This window comes from Manis javanica, chromosome 2 (assembly GCF_040802235.1).
Source record: "Manis javanica isolate MJ-LG chromosome 2, MJ_LKY, whole genome shotgun sequence".
In the NCBI taxonomy this organism is placed as follows: Eukaryota; Metazoa; Chordata; class Mammalia; order Pholidota; family Manidae; genus Manis; species Manis javanica.
In genome coordinates, this window is record NC_133157.1 from 119,999,071 (window position 1) to 120,014,387 (window position 15,317).

Sequence of the window (15,317 nt, forward strand, 5' to 3'; positions counted from 1 at the left end):
GCCATGGAGACTTCTGTGAAATGACTCTGGTGATTCTTTAACCTAGTGCTGTCACTGCTCTTCCTGTTGTCCTTTCCTTCCTGTCTGCCCTCCTTCTTCTAGGAAGTTTCCACTTTTTCTCTCCTCCCAGCACCCTGCCCACCTAAGCCCAAAGTTCATATCCACACTCAAAACAAGGCTGATGTTTTCACTTAGAACTTCCAACTCTAAAATTTCCTTCATAGATTAATGAAATCAGACTCTATCAACCAAGTACCACTTTAAAAGCTTGGCTCATTTCTTCTTCATTTAAAAATAACAATTTTGGAGAAAAAAATATTAAACGGAGGTGTAATACATCTCCTATGACCTCACATTTTTAGGGTCATTTTTTCTTGCCAACTGATCCTGCATTCATGCTAATGTCCCCTCTTGGTATCCTTAAAAATACTCAGTTGTTCTATCAAAAGCCAAAAGGAAAATAAACTATGTTTCTCAGGCAATGTGAGGTGATAACGAAGGACTCCAGCATTTTGAGAACAGGTTTTGATTAAGGGAAAAGTACCAATTTTAGTTGCCAGCTATTTCTTTAAGGAAAGAAAACAAATGACTAAGTGTCTATGTATAAAGAAAGGCAAAATTTCTTGTTTGTTTTTTCAGAATCTGCCTTTAGGAAGTTTCCAAAAGAAAGGAAAGTAAACATTAGATAATGGTATAAGACATGTTGTCTCAAAGTGAGGGAGAAAGTTTGCAGAATTTGAATTCAAATACCAGCACCAAAATTATTTTGTCCTCAGATTATCTCTTAAATTCCTAAGCATGACAGAATTATGCAGGATTTAAAAAATACATTATGTATATACATATGTATATGCAGATACATATACATATCTGCATATACATATACGTGTATGTGTATATACCTATATACATACATGTATGTAAATACACAAATATTATTTGTATATATCAATCATATATATAACTATATATATAAATATGAAAACCACATAGTACTTATTAAAACAAATCACATATTTTGGAAGGATAAATTGGTTGGGAACATAATGAGATCAATTATTCCCCTAGAGAGATCTGAGAATGTTAAGGTCTGAGCACAAATGCTTCTCGCCTTTCCCAGCAGGCACAATACCAAGGTGGTGTCTCAAAATACAAACATACTTTTGTGGTAGATAACTGTTTTCTTGGTCTCTGAGTAACTGTGGCCACATTCTCAGGAAGAAAATTGTAGCCTATTCTGCCAGTTATTTTTCCAGTGTAGGAAAATTCCCACCCTAAGACATAAGAATCAAAGTTCCTAAAGGATAAAACCTCTTGTTCATTACCATCAGAAGGGGTCTCTGAACTCCTCAACTGTAATGATCTAGTCATGAGGCAGCTTGTGTATTATTTTCTGGGGTTTTCTAGTATTTGAAGCCTTTTTGCATGTGTGCATACATACATGTGCACACACACAGTCCAGCAAAATTTAACTGTGGTTTACATCAGCCTGTTTTAATAACTGTCTCATCTCTTTCATCCTTCTCATCTTTAGTGTATTATCTATTATTACTTATCCCCCTATTTCACAAGCATTTATAAAGCCTCTGCTCTGTATCTGGCACTGCACCTGGCATTATGGATGCAGCAATGGTTTCTTTCTTCATTTATTTCAACCCATACCATTCCATAAAATGTTTGTGATATACAGAAAGATTCCTGCCCTGAAAAGGCTTACAGTCTTGTTTTCTTTGTCATTTCCAGAGAGTCAACTCTTAAAATTCACCTGTTTTTTATAAGCTGTTTAACCATAATGTATAAGTATTTTACCTTATTTGGAGCAAAAACAAAACACATAATTCCTCTTGAATCCATTTCATAACAGAACTCTCCTGTCTGGTGTCATGTCAACACATGTGGATCAGGCTGAGGTCCACCTGTGTCACACTTGTCTAAATATTTGAATCTGTGATTACACAAGAGGAACAATTCACATTTCTTCAGATCAGTAGTTCTTTTTCCTCTGATATGTTGGAAGAGGTGAATGTAATGTAACAAAATATAAATGTGAACATAGTCTAAAAAGTTGAAATTTTGATATAACTTTAAAAATTTGTAGACCTAGAAACTTTGGCTTCTCACTTCAAAGACCTGAACCCTTGGAAAAGACTACTTAATTCCATGAGCCAGAGTTGACCAAGTTTGTAGCCCTTTTCTTAAAGTGTTCTTCAATCTCATGAATAAAGATCTCTTTTGAAGCATTTGAATATTAGCATGCACATCTTTTTAAATAGGGAACTTTGGGATCTAATCCTATTATCTGAATCTGAGTCTGTATCTTTAAAACATAAGACATTCGACTGTGTTCTTAACACTGAAGATATGAATCCACTTTTTGAAAAATAATTTTTAACAAGAATTACTGTGTCTTAGGTTGGGCTCCTCCAGAGAAGGCATTAACACAGGATTAGAAAACAAGCAGTTTATTTAAGAAATGGTCCAAAGAAATGTTGCTAAGAGAGTAGGGAAGAGAGACATGGATAGGAAGGATGCAATCAAAGATGGTTGTGAAGTAGGTTGACACAGTGGGCCACTAAAGCTGGGGAAATCTAAGAGACAGGGAAGAACATGCCTCAGAATCATCCCACTTGAAGGGTAAAATGAAACGGTTGTCCCATTCCCATCCATTGTTGGCTGAGGGCTGTGGCCAGGGGCACTTACAGCCCTCCAAGGATAATCATAGCTGCTTGCAGTCTGACACTGTTCCTGGGTATGGGAAGGGTGAGTGCCGAGGGAATGTGGCTACAAATCATTGTCCTGTGCAAACTTCATTAAACCAATTTATCTTTAACTGGCTTTCCATATGGAGTGGCCAAATAAGTCGCCCCCCCCCCACCTTTTTTTTCCATTTTCATTTCTGTTCAACTAGAATTAACCAACTATATTTCAGTTGTTTTAATTTTTCTTCTGTTACTTCTACCAAGTCTAGTTTTCTCACATTTACATCTAAATTTTACTCTGCAGATTTAGCCTTTGCCATTTTTGTTTTTATTTGGTTGCATCCACCAAGAAAAATCATTATACGTTAGATTAAGAAAAACATACAGTTTGACCTATTTATTAGGCAATCACTAAGATCATTGTGAGCATTGCCCCTCAGATAGTCTAAGATTTCTTTCTGTGTTGCCCAGCACTGACTAACCCAGCTCCACCTCTTACCTAGTTGTGTGAACTTTAATGAATTTATAGATTAACCTCTTTAAGCCTCAACTTGCTCATCTGCAAAACTGTGCTAATAACAGAGATTTTCTAACTTCTTGTTAGGAATCAATTAAAGTAAATCATTTAGAAGAATTCCTGTGTCCAATGTGCTTTTTATCTAGAGTAGTGTGCAATATGTGCTGTTTATCATTATCATTGTTGTTATCAAAGATCATTATAATGATGTCATTTATTTCATATACTGATCACTTTGCCAAAAGTATACTCACCATCAACAGCATTTGTGAAGAACAAATGGTTGTATCAAAACCACAGTCAAAATGTCCCACTTCATGGGTAATACTTGCTTCATAGGGTCACTGATGGCAGGGGAATGATAAAACAATATGTGTAACAAGACTGTGTAGAGTAGGCACTAAGCATGTATTTTTTTTCTTTTGCTTGCTTTAAGATGTGTACCTTGAGTCTAGAGGATAAGAGAAATAGTGTTATGATGAGTTTCTTAAGCATTTCTAGAAAGTTGGCCTTCCTAAGTCCCAAGGGTTTGAAACTTACTGGTTTATGTATCATAGTGAGTTAAAGAGAAGTTCCAATATTCTTTCAAAAATGTCTTGAGAAAGGTACAATTTGCTAATCTTATTTTATGACTCTCACTCCTGCACAGTCAGCATTTCAGGATGCTCTATATATGATGCATGATTACGTACTTGGGTTGTTTCTATAAAATGTGTGCATGTGTTTTGTGTTCTTGTCTTTTTTAGATTTAATTGTGGGTGCATTCGGCACAGGAAAAGTAGCTGTTTACAGGTATGTGCTTGGTAGTAGGCAAATGTTCTTCTAATTGTTTCAAAAGCATTTCCTTTTTGTTTTTAGTTTAGTCTTAGAGAGTATATCCCAACTATTATTTTGGAGGACATTTACATGCTCTTTTTAAAGTCTGAATGAATTTTTGCTCTCTTTTTACCTTTCTTTCATCCCTCTGTCTTTATATTCTCATACCTCATGACCAAGCTCCCAGTCTCTACTCACATAATGTTAAATAAGATAGGAATCTTAGCAGCACTTTTTAAATGATACACTTTTTAGATGTTACTATATTTGAATCTTTCTCTTTGCTTTGGAAATGCATTACAGTGGGCTTATAGGAAAGGAGTAGCCCACTCCATAAACAAAGCAGGTTTGTGAACACCACTTTGCTTGATGGGCCCACAGCACCCTGTGTATTCATGAGCTACCTGGTGTGGTTTAAGGTGATTAGTTGAGTCTGGTGCCCACCTGTTCATGTGGTGAGGAAAAATCTTGGCACAACGGCTGGGAATGTGGGCAGCGGCCTCTGAGAGTGGGCTTCTGTCTGTCGCTCATGTGGTTTAGTAAAACCCTGTGTCCTCTCTGCACAGAGCAAGGCCAGTTGTCACCGTGGATGTCCAGCTCCTGCTGAACCCAATGATTATCAATCTGGAAAATAAAACCTGCCAGATTTCAGAGTCTTTGACACCTGTGGCCTGGTGAGTTAGTCCAGTGCTTCTCAAACCCTGATATGGAGTCAAATCAACTGGGGATCTCGTGAAAATGGAGCTTCTGGGTCCATATGCCTGGGGTGGAGCCTGAGACTCTGCATTTTTTAAAAGGCCCCCATTGGGGGCTGAGGCTGCAGGTCTGTGCACCAGATTTGAGTAGGAAGGAGTTAGTCTTTCATAAAAAAAAGAAAGGGTCTATCTATGACATGGTGCTGACCTTTGCTGTCAACTTGTCACATGAAGGCTACTTCTCTAATCTGCAGGCTCCAAGTGAGTTAAGAAGCATAAAAACATTTGGTGAAATTCCCAATGAAGCAAACCTTGAAGATCCTTTTAGATTCTTGGCATGCTAAAATAAACATTAATCAAACTGCAAATATAATAAAATGCCTTGCCTCTGGCATTTGCATATGCTTATGGATACCACTTTTAATATATAATGTCCTTTTTTTTAAAATAGTGAAGCTTAGGTAAAATTTCTCAGTCTCCTGTGCTGAAAACAGATGTCAGTTTGGAACTTAGCATGTACAATTAGACAGAAGGTAGACATATAAAAACAGCGATTTTTGTGCCTTAAACTCTGTTTTTATAGCCATGGTCTCATCATCAGGAATAGAAGTAGAATTATGGTTCTTTTGCCTGGATCATAGGAGAATATGGCTTTATACAGTTTCTGAGTGTTCCTTCTGAATCTTGCCAGTCATCCAAAGGGACTACAAAATGGAACTTGATTGTAACACAGCTTCTGAGAAAATGCCACTTTGTTTCTCAATATGTAGGTCCTTGAGGGTCAAAGTCTGTCATATTGGGTAATGCCAGCAAGGTGTATCCTCTGAAAAATCAACGAATACTTGAAGCGTCTGAGACTTGCCCTCATTTTCCAGAAGATGTGGTCTAACTCAGACAGTATTTTTGGTTCCTGAGAATGTTAGGATGTAGAACAAACCAGTCTTGACCCAGAGAAGTTATTTCCAGCCAGTATGCAGCATGCTATTGATGGCCTTTTGAAAGGAGTTCACCCCAGAGTCAAAGCCCTTGTGGCAGAGGGTGGAGGGTGAGGAGGACCCTGAAGAATTCACTCAAAAACATTGTTTGCTGGGAGCTCCTGATTCAAGGAGGCATGCCCTCTCCTTCACCAGCTTTTGAAAGTAGCAGGGAAATGCCCTGAGCACATTTTAAAATGGTTTAAAGCCATAAAATATTATAATGAAAACCTGATCTGAGAAAATATGTAAAGGAGCCAGCATCTCTCTTTACCCTGGCATGATTAAATGAAATGAACTATGAGAACACTTGAGCATGAGTATTAAAACTTCAGTATTTCCCTAAATATTCCCTATTTCCCACTTTCACAACTGAATGGATGCTAGTTTGAATCTTTTAAGCATATTTGTGTGGCACACTCTAGTATGAAGTTTTATTACAAACTAGATACTTTTTCCTAAGAAATTTTAGGGTTTCTTAGTATTTTTATAATATTTAAGTAGTTTCAATAGATTATGAGATATTTGTCTTTATGGAAAGAAAATTATTTTGCAAAAAGAAAATTTTCTTTTGCATGAATCATTTTCTTTGTTGCATTAAATCATATTATTAACATAAAATGTAATTTGTTATGTCTGCAAATGTATAATGTATGTCTTTACAATTATTTATTTTATTCTATTGCATACATTCTCTGAAAGATACTTCAATGTAATATACAAATATCTTGAATGGTGACACAGAGTATTAGAAGATGGCAAGTTAACTGCTGGTTCAGCCTAGAATGTGTTTCTCTCATACTTTTTAATTTTATTCTAAGAATTTACCTCAGTTTCTCCAAAGAGATTGAAAGGCATTTTTAAATTTTCTTTTCTGTAAATTTTGTCTGTATTTGGTCGAACCTTGTATTGTGCATCTGAAAACTATTAAGTAAACTTTAACTGGGTAATAGTTCTTCATTTCCATCCATGTGAATTTCTGTGTCTTTCAAACAGCTCTGTAGTTTTATAAAGTAACTTCTACCAGCATTTCTAAATTAAAAAATAATAAAGCCAGCTTGATAAATATTATAATCAGTATTAACCAATCAGAAAAATAAAACTATTTAGTGAAAGTGTTTCAGTTTGAAAAAAACTTTTCAGTCATACCTAACTTCATGTAAAATCTAATATTTGCTGTCATTAAAATAGGATTGAATTAGTTAGATTGAAAAATGAATTGCTTTGTACTTTTAAATCCTGTTTTACATTTATCTCATTCTTTCTTCATAATATATGGCCATGAGCACTGTTACATCACAGAATCATTATTCCAGCTGTGCACTAGGTTAGGACAACTAACATATCAGAGAATTTGTAGTGTATTTTCCTACCTTCTCACATATCAGAAGCACTGCAGAAAAAGTTTCATTCAAAATTCACGTGAGGAGGGAATCTGGGTCGATTCAGTGTTTTTTGTTCCAATCAGACCTATTCAGACTAATGCACCATATTGAATGTGACCATAAATTCTAGTTTGAAATTTTAACTCTAATGTAATAACAGCTCACCGCTTTCTCTGACAACTATGAGTGGGCCTCATTCTCTGGTATATAAAACATATGATGTATCTATATGTGCATGTCTGTATATAATATATATATTTTGCTAAATTCAGAAAGATCATTTCAGGCAATTACTATAAAATTTTGAGTTTTTCTTTTTAAAGTGAAACAAGGTGCGTTGGCAAGTTATAACTTAGCAATTCTTTTATGCTATAGACATTTGTAAACTGGCAGGTTTAGGATGGAGTGCTGTTACCAATAATTCAGTAAGTTGTAGCAGTTATTTTACATTTGCATGAAAAAATTTAAATTCATCTAGTTAATGATATCAAGGTAACAGAAGAGGGAAACTAAGAAAGAAATATAGAACACTGACATGATTCATATAATCATAAATCAGCAAACATCATTTTTCAAATACCTTCTCACAGAGATGAAATAATGTTCATATTACAGCTTTATTTCTTAAAATTTTTATAGGTTGTAAATTGTGTTAAACAAATAGTGTTTCTGAAATTATTTTAACTTATATACATTGATAATTTCATTACAAATAAGAATTTATCTTATAAAAGCTAATAAGCTTTGTCCATGATTTTAACACATAACCAAGTACTTCCGAAAAAGTTAGACATACAAAAATTCCAGCTTTGAAAGCCAGACCTGCTACAAAATTTAAAGATGTGGTTAACTATTCATCTTCTTTAAGTAATTCTAATTGAAGGAGAAGGGCTGGAATTTGTGATTTCTCTGGGGAAGAGGTACAAACATCTCGGGAAACTTTTGGCTTAATGGCATGCAACAAATTATTTACCCTGAAGGGAGACATTGACTGAGGTCACAATAGATAGATGAATCCCAGATGTGACACATCTTCATTATATGTGACACAGGAAGCTGACATATAATTAAAGTATGATTAGGGATTATTTACTCCTTTTGGATGCTGTAGAAATGCTCAAATCACACTATTATTTTACTAGTAAAAACATTAAGACTGTCCTTAAGACATACTTAAGTATTTTCTTATATTTTTACTTTCTTAGAAATGTTAAAAAGCCCCATCTCAAATGCTTGCTTTTAGGACTTAAAGCTCCTCAGGAGAGTTGTGAGCACATTCTGCAAAGCCAGGCAGAGATAACTGGCCATTTCTCATTCCTCATTCCCTCCATGGCCAGAGAAGAGTCCCACGTGCACGTCATTCTACAAGCCATGCAAACCTCTCTGGACTGAGTTTAGGTCACAATCCAGGCAAAACTCTATAAAGAGTCTCTTGTACACATCTACCCTCTTTCTATTGTCTTCATTGTGCCCACCTAACTGGAGACAGCCACCCTGAGCTCCTTATTTTTCTCTCTCCTTTCCCTCTTCTGATGCTTCTGCCCCAAACTGTACCCCACCCTAGCAAGGTATTGCCAAGTTCCCATCACCTTCCAAGCAGAGTGGGGCTGTGGGTCAATCACACTATGGCACTCCATGCCTCTTACAATTAAATCCAGATTTTTTAGCATGACCTTCAAAGCCCTATTCCCTACTGATTGACCCCAGCCAGCCTCACCTCCTATGGCTTCCCCGTCTTGCTCTAATGCACCAACCACACCAAATTTCTTCAGATTCCTCACATGGAATCACATCCTTACTCATCTCCAGGCTAAACCACTGGCCGTTCCCCTGCTATACACCTAATTCCTCAGTCCCTGGCACATGGAAGATATTTATATGTATTTACTGAATAAAGATAGCAAATAATTGATTATTAACTATTATTAAATTTTAGTGTTATTTTACTATTACTTTATAATAATATTACCTTAATAAAATATAGTTAAATATTATTGAATATACTCTGGTAATATTTTAATGTATTATCTCCTACGTAACAATGTCCCCTGCCTTAACTGTAGTGTTGTGGCCAACTGGTGAGACATATATATAAATAAGTATAGTTTTTGATAAATATATATATATAGATAAATAAATATGTACATATTTATTTAGGTAGTTGTATGTGTGTACAATAAGAGAAGTATACAGGAAAAATGATGTGTTCATTTTATCTGGCGTGAGGTAAAGGAAGATTTCTGTTTCAGATTCAAAACTGTTTTAACCAATAAAGTATTGACTATTATTTTCCATAGCTTTTCTTTAAGAGTATGTGCATCTGTAGCAGGCCAGAGCATTTCAAATACAATAGGTGAGCATGTTTTCATTTTTACACTTCTGTATTATACTAAGTAAGCATTTCTCTCCACAGTCCATATAAACATTTTAAGGAAACCTTTATTAACATCAAGATTTCTATTGTATATATGGAACCTTCCATATAAATCTTGGTTGAGTAATTGGCATTAATATTACCTGTAAAAACATAAAATTATGGGGGAAAATGACTATGTAAATATCTTAACAAAACAAGGTTTTTAGCTTGGGGAGTATTGCATAAAATTTTTTTCACTCATGTATTTTTCTTTATTCCAACTATGAAAAAAATGTTTCCTGAATAAGCAAGTTGAAATAGGAATTTGTATCTCTGATAAAGCACTGCTTTCACTGAGTAATTTTCCTTCCCTGATTACATTTGCTTTGTTTCTGTCCTTTAAGGCCTGACTGCCGAGGTGCAGTTAGATTACCTCAAACAAAAAGGAGCCATTAAACGCACTCTCTTCCTTGATAACCATCAGTCACATCACGTCTTCCCTCTGTCTATAAAGCGGCAGGAATCCCTCCAGTGCCAGGATTTTATCGTTTACCTTCGAGTAAGTGTTCTTTCTGATCTCTAACATTCAAATCCAAATTCCAACCATTTTTCTCCATTTAGGCATCATACTTGGCCACACATACCCACATCGATTTTCATTTATGGGAGAAAACTTTATTTTAAGGTCACACACTCCCCTCTTGAGCCTTACTTCAGCTAGGCTAATGATGTGTGGCTATTAACTCCCAAAGCTTCTCTTCATTTTGTACATTTTATCTTGATAACAGTACTAATTCAGGTGGTTTTTATATTTAAATGCCTCCACCCCCCAAAAAAAACCCATAAAAGTTAAACAGTTTATTTGAATTTTTTCCGTATGTGAGTATGTTTGGCCAAATTTTATTAATGTGCATCTAAAAGTCAGCTCAGGAAAATATTTAAACATTCAAAGCCTTTATTAAAAGTAATTTATAATTATATTCTTAAAGCAATGTATTTTTACAGTAACTCCAAAACCTCCATTAAATAAAAAAGTCAAAATATTTATAGCACAAGAATTTCATCTTCTTACCAATTGTGAGGCTATTATCACATTATCTCATTTCACCTCCTCCTTTAATGGATTTAGTGAGCAGAGACCTGGTGAAGGCAATGCTCACAAACAACAGGGCACAAGATCCTTGCCAGCATACAACCAAAGGGTGGCATGCCACAGCATGGCCAGGGGTGTTCGGTGTGCTCAGGGCTTGCTTCTGGTGCTACCCGCTTCCCCTGGGGAAAGTTCTTTCTTTTTCTGAGGGAACCTCTAATATACTGAAGGTGTTTTGAAGTTTATGCAAGAGATAAGAGAGGAAAAGAATCAAAATGTTTTCTTCCTCTGAACCTAAAGAACTCATAAATGCTACCAACCTCGTGAATAGAAAAATCCCAGTTCATGAAACTTCCAATGACATTCGTTGCATAATGAGTATAATATTTTACTTTTTAATTTGACCAGTCAGTGTGAGTTTTGTGGATCTAGAGTACACGAAGATCACCTCTAGAAATATATATCTCAGTGAAGCCACAGCCCTAAATGATTTCATCTCTGAACGTATATTAATTAAGCTGACTACTGTATAAGGTACCAGTCAGCATGCGCCAAAGCCTGCTGTGGTGGTAATTACTTCATCATTCACTTTCATTAACTAAAGTCAAATGTTGCCTGCCTTTCACAGACTAACATCTTGCAGCTATTTCACGGAGCCTTTCTTGAGTTTGTGATTATTTTCCCTAGGATGAAACTGAATTCCGAGATAAATTATCCCCAATCAACATTAGTTTGAATTACAGTTTGGATGAATCCACCTCTAAAGAAGGCCTGGACGTGAAACCAATATTGAACCACTACAAGGAAAATGTTGTTACTGAACAGGTAGGTCCTTGATGGTCTTGATGGTATATTTTTCATCAGGGTCTGGGCATTGCTCCTGTGACCTTAAGAAAACATCCAGCTCCTTTTGTCTTCATTCCCAAACACAAACTTGTAACATTTGGGAGATTTTCCTAACATGTTTCCTGAAATACTGCATCATTTTGTTTTCAGAAGCCCTTCCCCTTGTGCAACCAAGATTTAATTTGTTCAAAATGTGGCTGTAGTGGAAGCAATACAGCCTGTAATGCTCAAAACAATGCCAATGTAGCATTCTTTGCAGATATTTCAGAATGAATTGGAATTGGGCTGTCATGTAAACTAGCCTATATTGGGCAGTCACTACCTAACACAGGGTTTCTAGCTGGGTAGAATCGTGAAATGAAAGCTTTGGTTTAATTTGTGGAATTGTTCATAATTTCCAAGAAAAAGGATATGATTCAAGTTTTCCAAGATTATTCCTGATGCATGTTTGCACAACACAGGCTCACATCCTGGTGGACTGTGGAGAAGACAATATGTGCATTCCTGACTTGAAGCTGTCAGCTAGACCGTAAGTTTAAATAAATAAGCATGTACATTTTATCTAATGGAATACAGGTGTTTATTTAAAGCTTCTCTGGAGAAGTACACACTTCCAATGATTACCAAAAAACCTACTGCGTGGAATTCCTGAGCTTGGCTACTCTTTGGGTTAGCCTGTGGTGTGGTCAGCTCTTTGTCACTGGTGTCAAGTGACACACCCTAAGGTTTTGCCTGGGATGTTTCACCTTTCAGCAGAAACGGGGAAAAATGTTTTTGTTCAATGTAAACTCATCCATGGGGTGGTTCAGGTTGTATTTATTTGCCCTAGGCCTGTGGGCAAAGAATTCAGACAAGCTCTTCTACCTGCACTTTAGCCAAACCAGTCTTTGCAGCACCTTGTGACTCCGAATCATCCTTAAAATTACCAAAACAAAATCAATTTTAATTTGCTGGAAGAAAAACTTAATGGCATTCTATGGAGTAAAACAGGTGTCACAAAATCCAACGAGAGTCAAAGGGCTCCCCAGCTGCCTGTAGTGGAGAGTTATCACCAGGCCTTCACTGGTGATCACACTATGTTCCATCACAGATAAAATGGGACTGAGATGTAACATATCCTATGGTGGAAAAAGCAGATTCATGCTCCCCGCCACCCCATCACCACCCAGAGCCTATCTCACTGCCAGTGTTGGGAATTTGCTTGATAACCTCTCGAGTGGACTTTTTTCCAAACTTCACAATTTACTCAGCCCACAGCAATAGCTTCGATTAAGGGTAAAAATCAAACAGGCATTTCCAAATATTGGGAATGTTTTCACTGAAATATGGAGTGAATTAAGTTTCCTCAGAATACCTCAAAAACTTCAATCAGCTATCTGAGGTCTCATTTTACCTGTCTCTTTTTCCCCCCTCACTGTCCGCATTGCAATACACATCTTAGTTTCTAAACCAGGTCTCCCCCTTCTTTCCTGCTGCTCATCTTCTTCCTCGTGGATGCCTTCAGTGATATGCTGGGGCTGCCTCATTCTAGCTTGTGAGTCAGTTGCTACATTTTTTGGAATTTTTGATGGCATATTGCTAAGTATGTGGTGACTTGAAATTGGCCACAGTGGGAGGATTTACACCACTGGAATCAGCAAATGCTACAATTGGGTACTTTTACTTTCTTTCTTTCTTTTTTTTGAGAACTTGTTAAATATTTACCACACACCAGTGGATCTTTTCCTGCCCCTCCCATGTGGTTTGTTGGTTCTTCTTACCACTCCCACTTGATGATCCATCTTTTTTTTCTCTTCCTTTTTTCCCCTCCCAGATAAGTCCTTAAGTAAAACATCCATGAATCCAAAGGAAGTATAGTACCTAATGATTGCCTTTAAACTGTATTTTTAGAGATAAGCATCAGGTCATTATTGGAGATGAAAATCATCTTATGCTCATAATCAATGCAAGAAATGAAGGTGAAGGAGCCTATGAAGCTGAACTCTTTGTGATAATACCAGAAGAGGCGGATTATGTTGGGACTGAACGCAGCAACAAGGTAATGCCTGGAAATTATTTGAAGTGGTAAACGGTGAGGTGTATTTTTGAAGTCAAATCAGTGTTCAGTGGGGTCATCTTAGCTGAGAGTTTCTTCCTCAATAAAAGAACAAATTGGCACCTTACTTTCTTCATCATAATAGTAAGGAGCTAGGAGGGGGGGTTGATCTTTAGCAGTATGAATATCTTCCCTGGCCATAGTGTAAAGATAAGTTGGCCAAAGATTGAGAGCTGAAGCAAGGAAGAGAAACTGGCCAAAAGAAAAAGTTTACCAATGTGATTTATCAGCTAAATTCCCCAGCAAACTTCCACCCTTACTGGATGTTTTCAGACCTTTGTTTTGAGTTCCTTTATGTTTTAAGCAGGTCCCAGGAGGTCTGGTTTTCATTATTGCTCATGGAGGAAGGTCTGACCAATCCCAGCTGAATACTGATAATAGCCTAGACAGGCACTGGAAAGGAAACACGTTCAATTTTCTTTCTTCTTGGTCCACCTTTTAGGGACTGGGACCAAAAGCCAGGTCTTTGTCATTTGCCAGCCCTGCAATGCCACTATCTATTAGCCAATGCCTTTTACAGCCTTTCCTTTCCTTTTCAGAACATGAATCTTCCCACTCACAGTATCCTCAGATTTTGCTGTGTTTTTAATCACTTGGTTTTAAAAACCATTATAAATACATTGCAGAATAACGGAGAGAGTCCCTCATTTTCAGAAATATACAGACTGACAATTAAGAACAAAGAACAACTTTAACAGTCCCTGTAGCCATCACTGCCCTTCACACAGAACCAGGCACAATGGAGGCTCCTAAAAGACTTGCTGATGGATTTGTTCATTTAACCAAGATTTATTAAATGTCTGCTTGTTTCCAAATGCCCCATATTCTAAAGAGTTTTAACATTCTAATGATTAAAAAGTTTAATGGAAAACAATACCCCAAAGAGATTTTAACAGACTGTTGTGATGTTGGTATTTTATAGTCATTTTTAAACACAGGAATATAAAATTCTCTATTCACACCTATAGGTGCATAATTTATGCTTTGGTTAAATTATCTTCTTAGTGGAAAAAAACAGGTGAGTAGTAACCATGTATCTTTGACAGTAATAAAATCATAACACATTTCTGTTGAAGAAATGTATAGAAAAAAATCACCTGTAAATATTTACATACAAAAAAAACATAAACAAACAAAAAAATGAAGCTCAAGTATGTGGTTTAAAAAATGTTCCAGGGCTCCACTTATATTTTTATTTCAATTCCCTTTGTGTCACTCCACTCCTGACTTAGTAAAACAAAGCATCTATTCTGAAATGTTCTTTAACATTTAGTTTACTGTTCAGTTTATTGCATGGAAAATATAGGCAACCATTTATCATTTCTATCTTTGGCTGTAAATAATACAATAGACATTATCCATAATCTCAAATGAGTTCTTAACTGTTTTTCTTCCGATCAATTTCCCTTGGGCAGAGACTTAGCTCAGTGTTTGAATTTTACATGACTAAGCCGCATTTTAATTTCATCTTTGTTTCTAAGCAGTTTGAGGTTTGTGTACCTTTTTATTTAAACCAGTTCAAGTTTTTTTTTTCTTTTGTACAATTTTCTCTCAAGGAGAAAGTATTAAGATTGTCTGGTTATAAGTTTTATTATTCTTTTGTTGAAAACATTCACCTTTTCAAAAATGTAAATGCTGATGATCTCTTTCTCTGGAAACCTCATCTGAGCCAGTCTTCATACTTCCTTCAGTAACCTTTCTTCCAAATTTTCCTAAGAATAAAGGTCTATGTGTCTTATCTTTTATTATTATTACTATAGTAAAATACATGTAATATTAATTTTACCATCTTAACCAAGTATGCAGTGCAATGGCATTATGTACATTCACATCGCTGTGCAACC

General features: G+C 36.2%; 1 protein-coding gene and 1 long non-coding RNA gene across 6 annotated transcripts in view; one reads left to right on the forward strand and one right to left on the reverse strand.

Annotated features, from left to right (window-relative positions):
* Positions 1–15,317, forward strand: part of ITGA8 (integrin subunit alpha 8) — a 163,510-nt gene that overhangs the window by 77,377 nt on the left and 70,816 nt on the right. For all 4 annotated transcript variants that reach the window (XM_073229249.1, XM_073229247.1, XM_073229248.1 and 1 more), the window contains exons 14-20: positions 3,963–4,008; positions 4,599–4,706; positions 9,384–9,439; positions 9,847–10,001; positions 11,220–11,357; positions 11,840–11,907; positions 13,269–13,416. In XM_073229249.1, coding sequence (XP_073085350.1) covers positions 3,963–4,008; positions 4,599–4,706; positions 9,384–9,439; positions 9,847–10,001; positions 11,220–11,357; positions 11,840–11,907; positions 13,269–13,416 — 719 coding nt within the window. The remainder of the gene's footprint in view (positions 1–3,962; positions 4,009–4,598; positions 4,707–9,383; positions 9,440–9,846; positions 10,002–11,219; positions 11,358–11,839; positions 11,908–13,268; positions 13,417–15,317) is intronic.
* The window catches only part of LOC140847849 (uncharacterized), a 239,589-nt gene that overhangs the window by 76,009 nt on the left and 148,263 nt on the right, over positions 1–15,317 (reverse strand). The gene's annotated exons all lie outside the window — the stretch shown is intronic.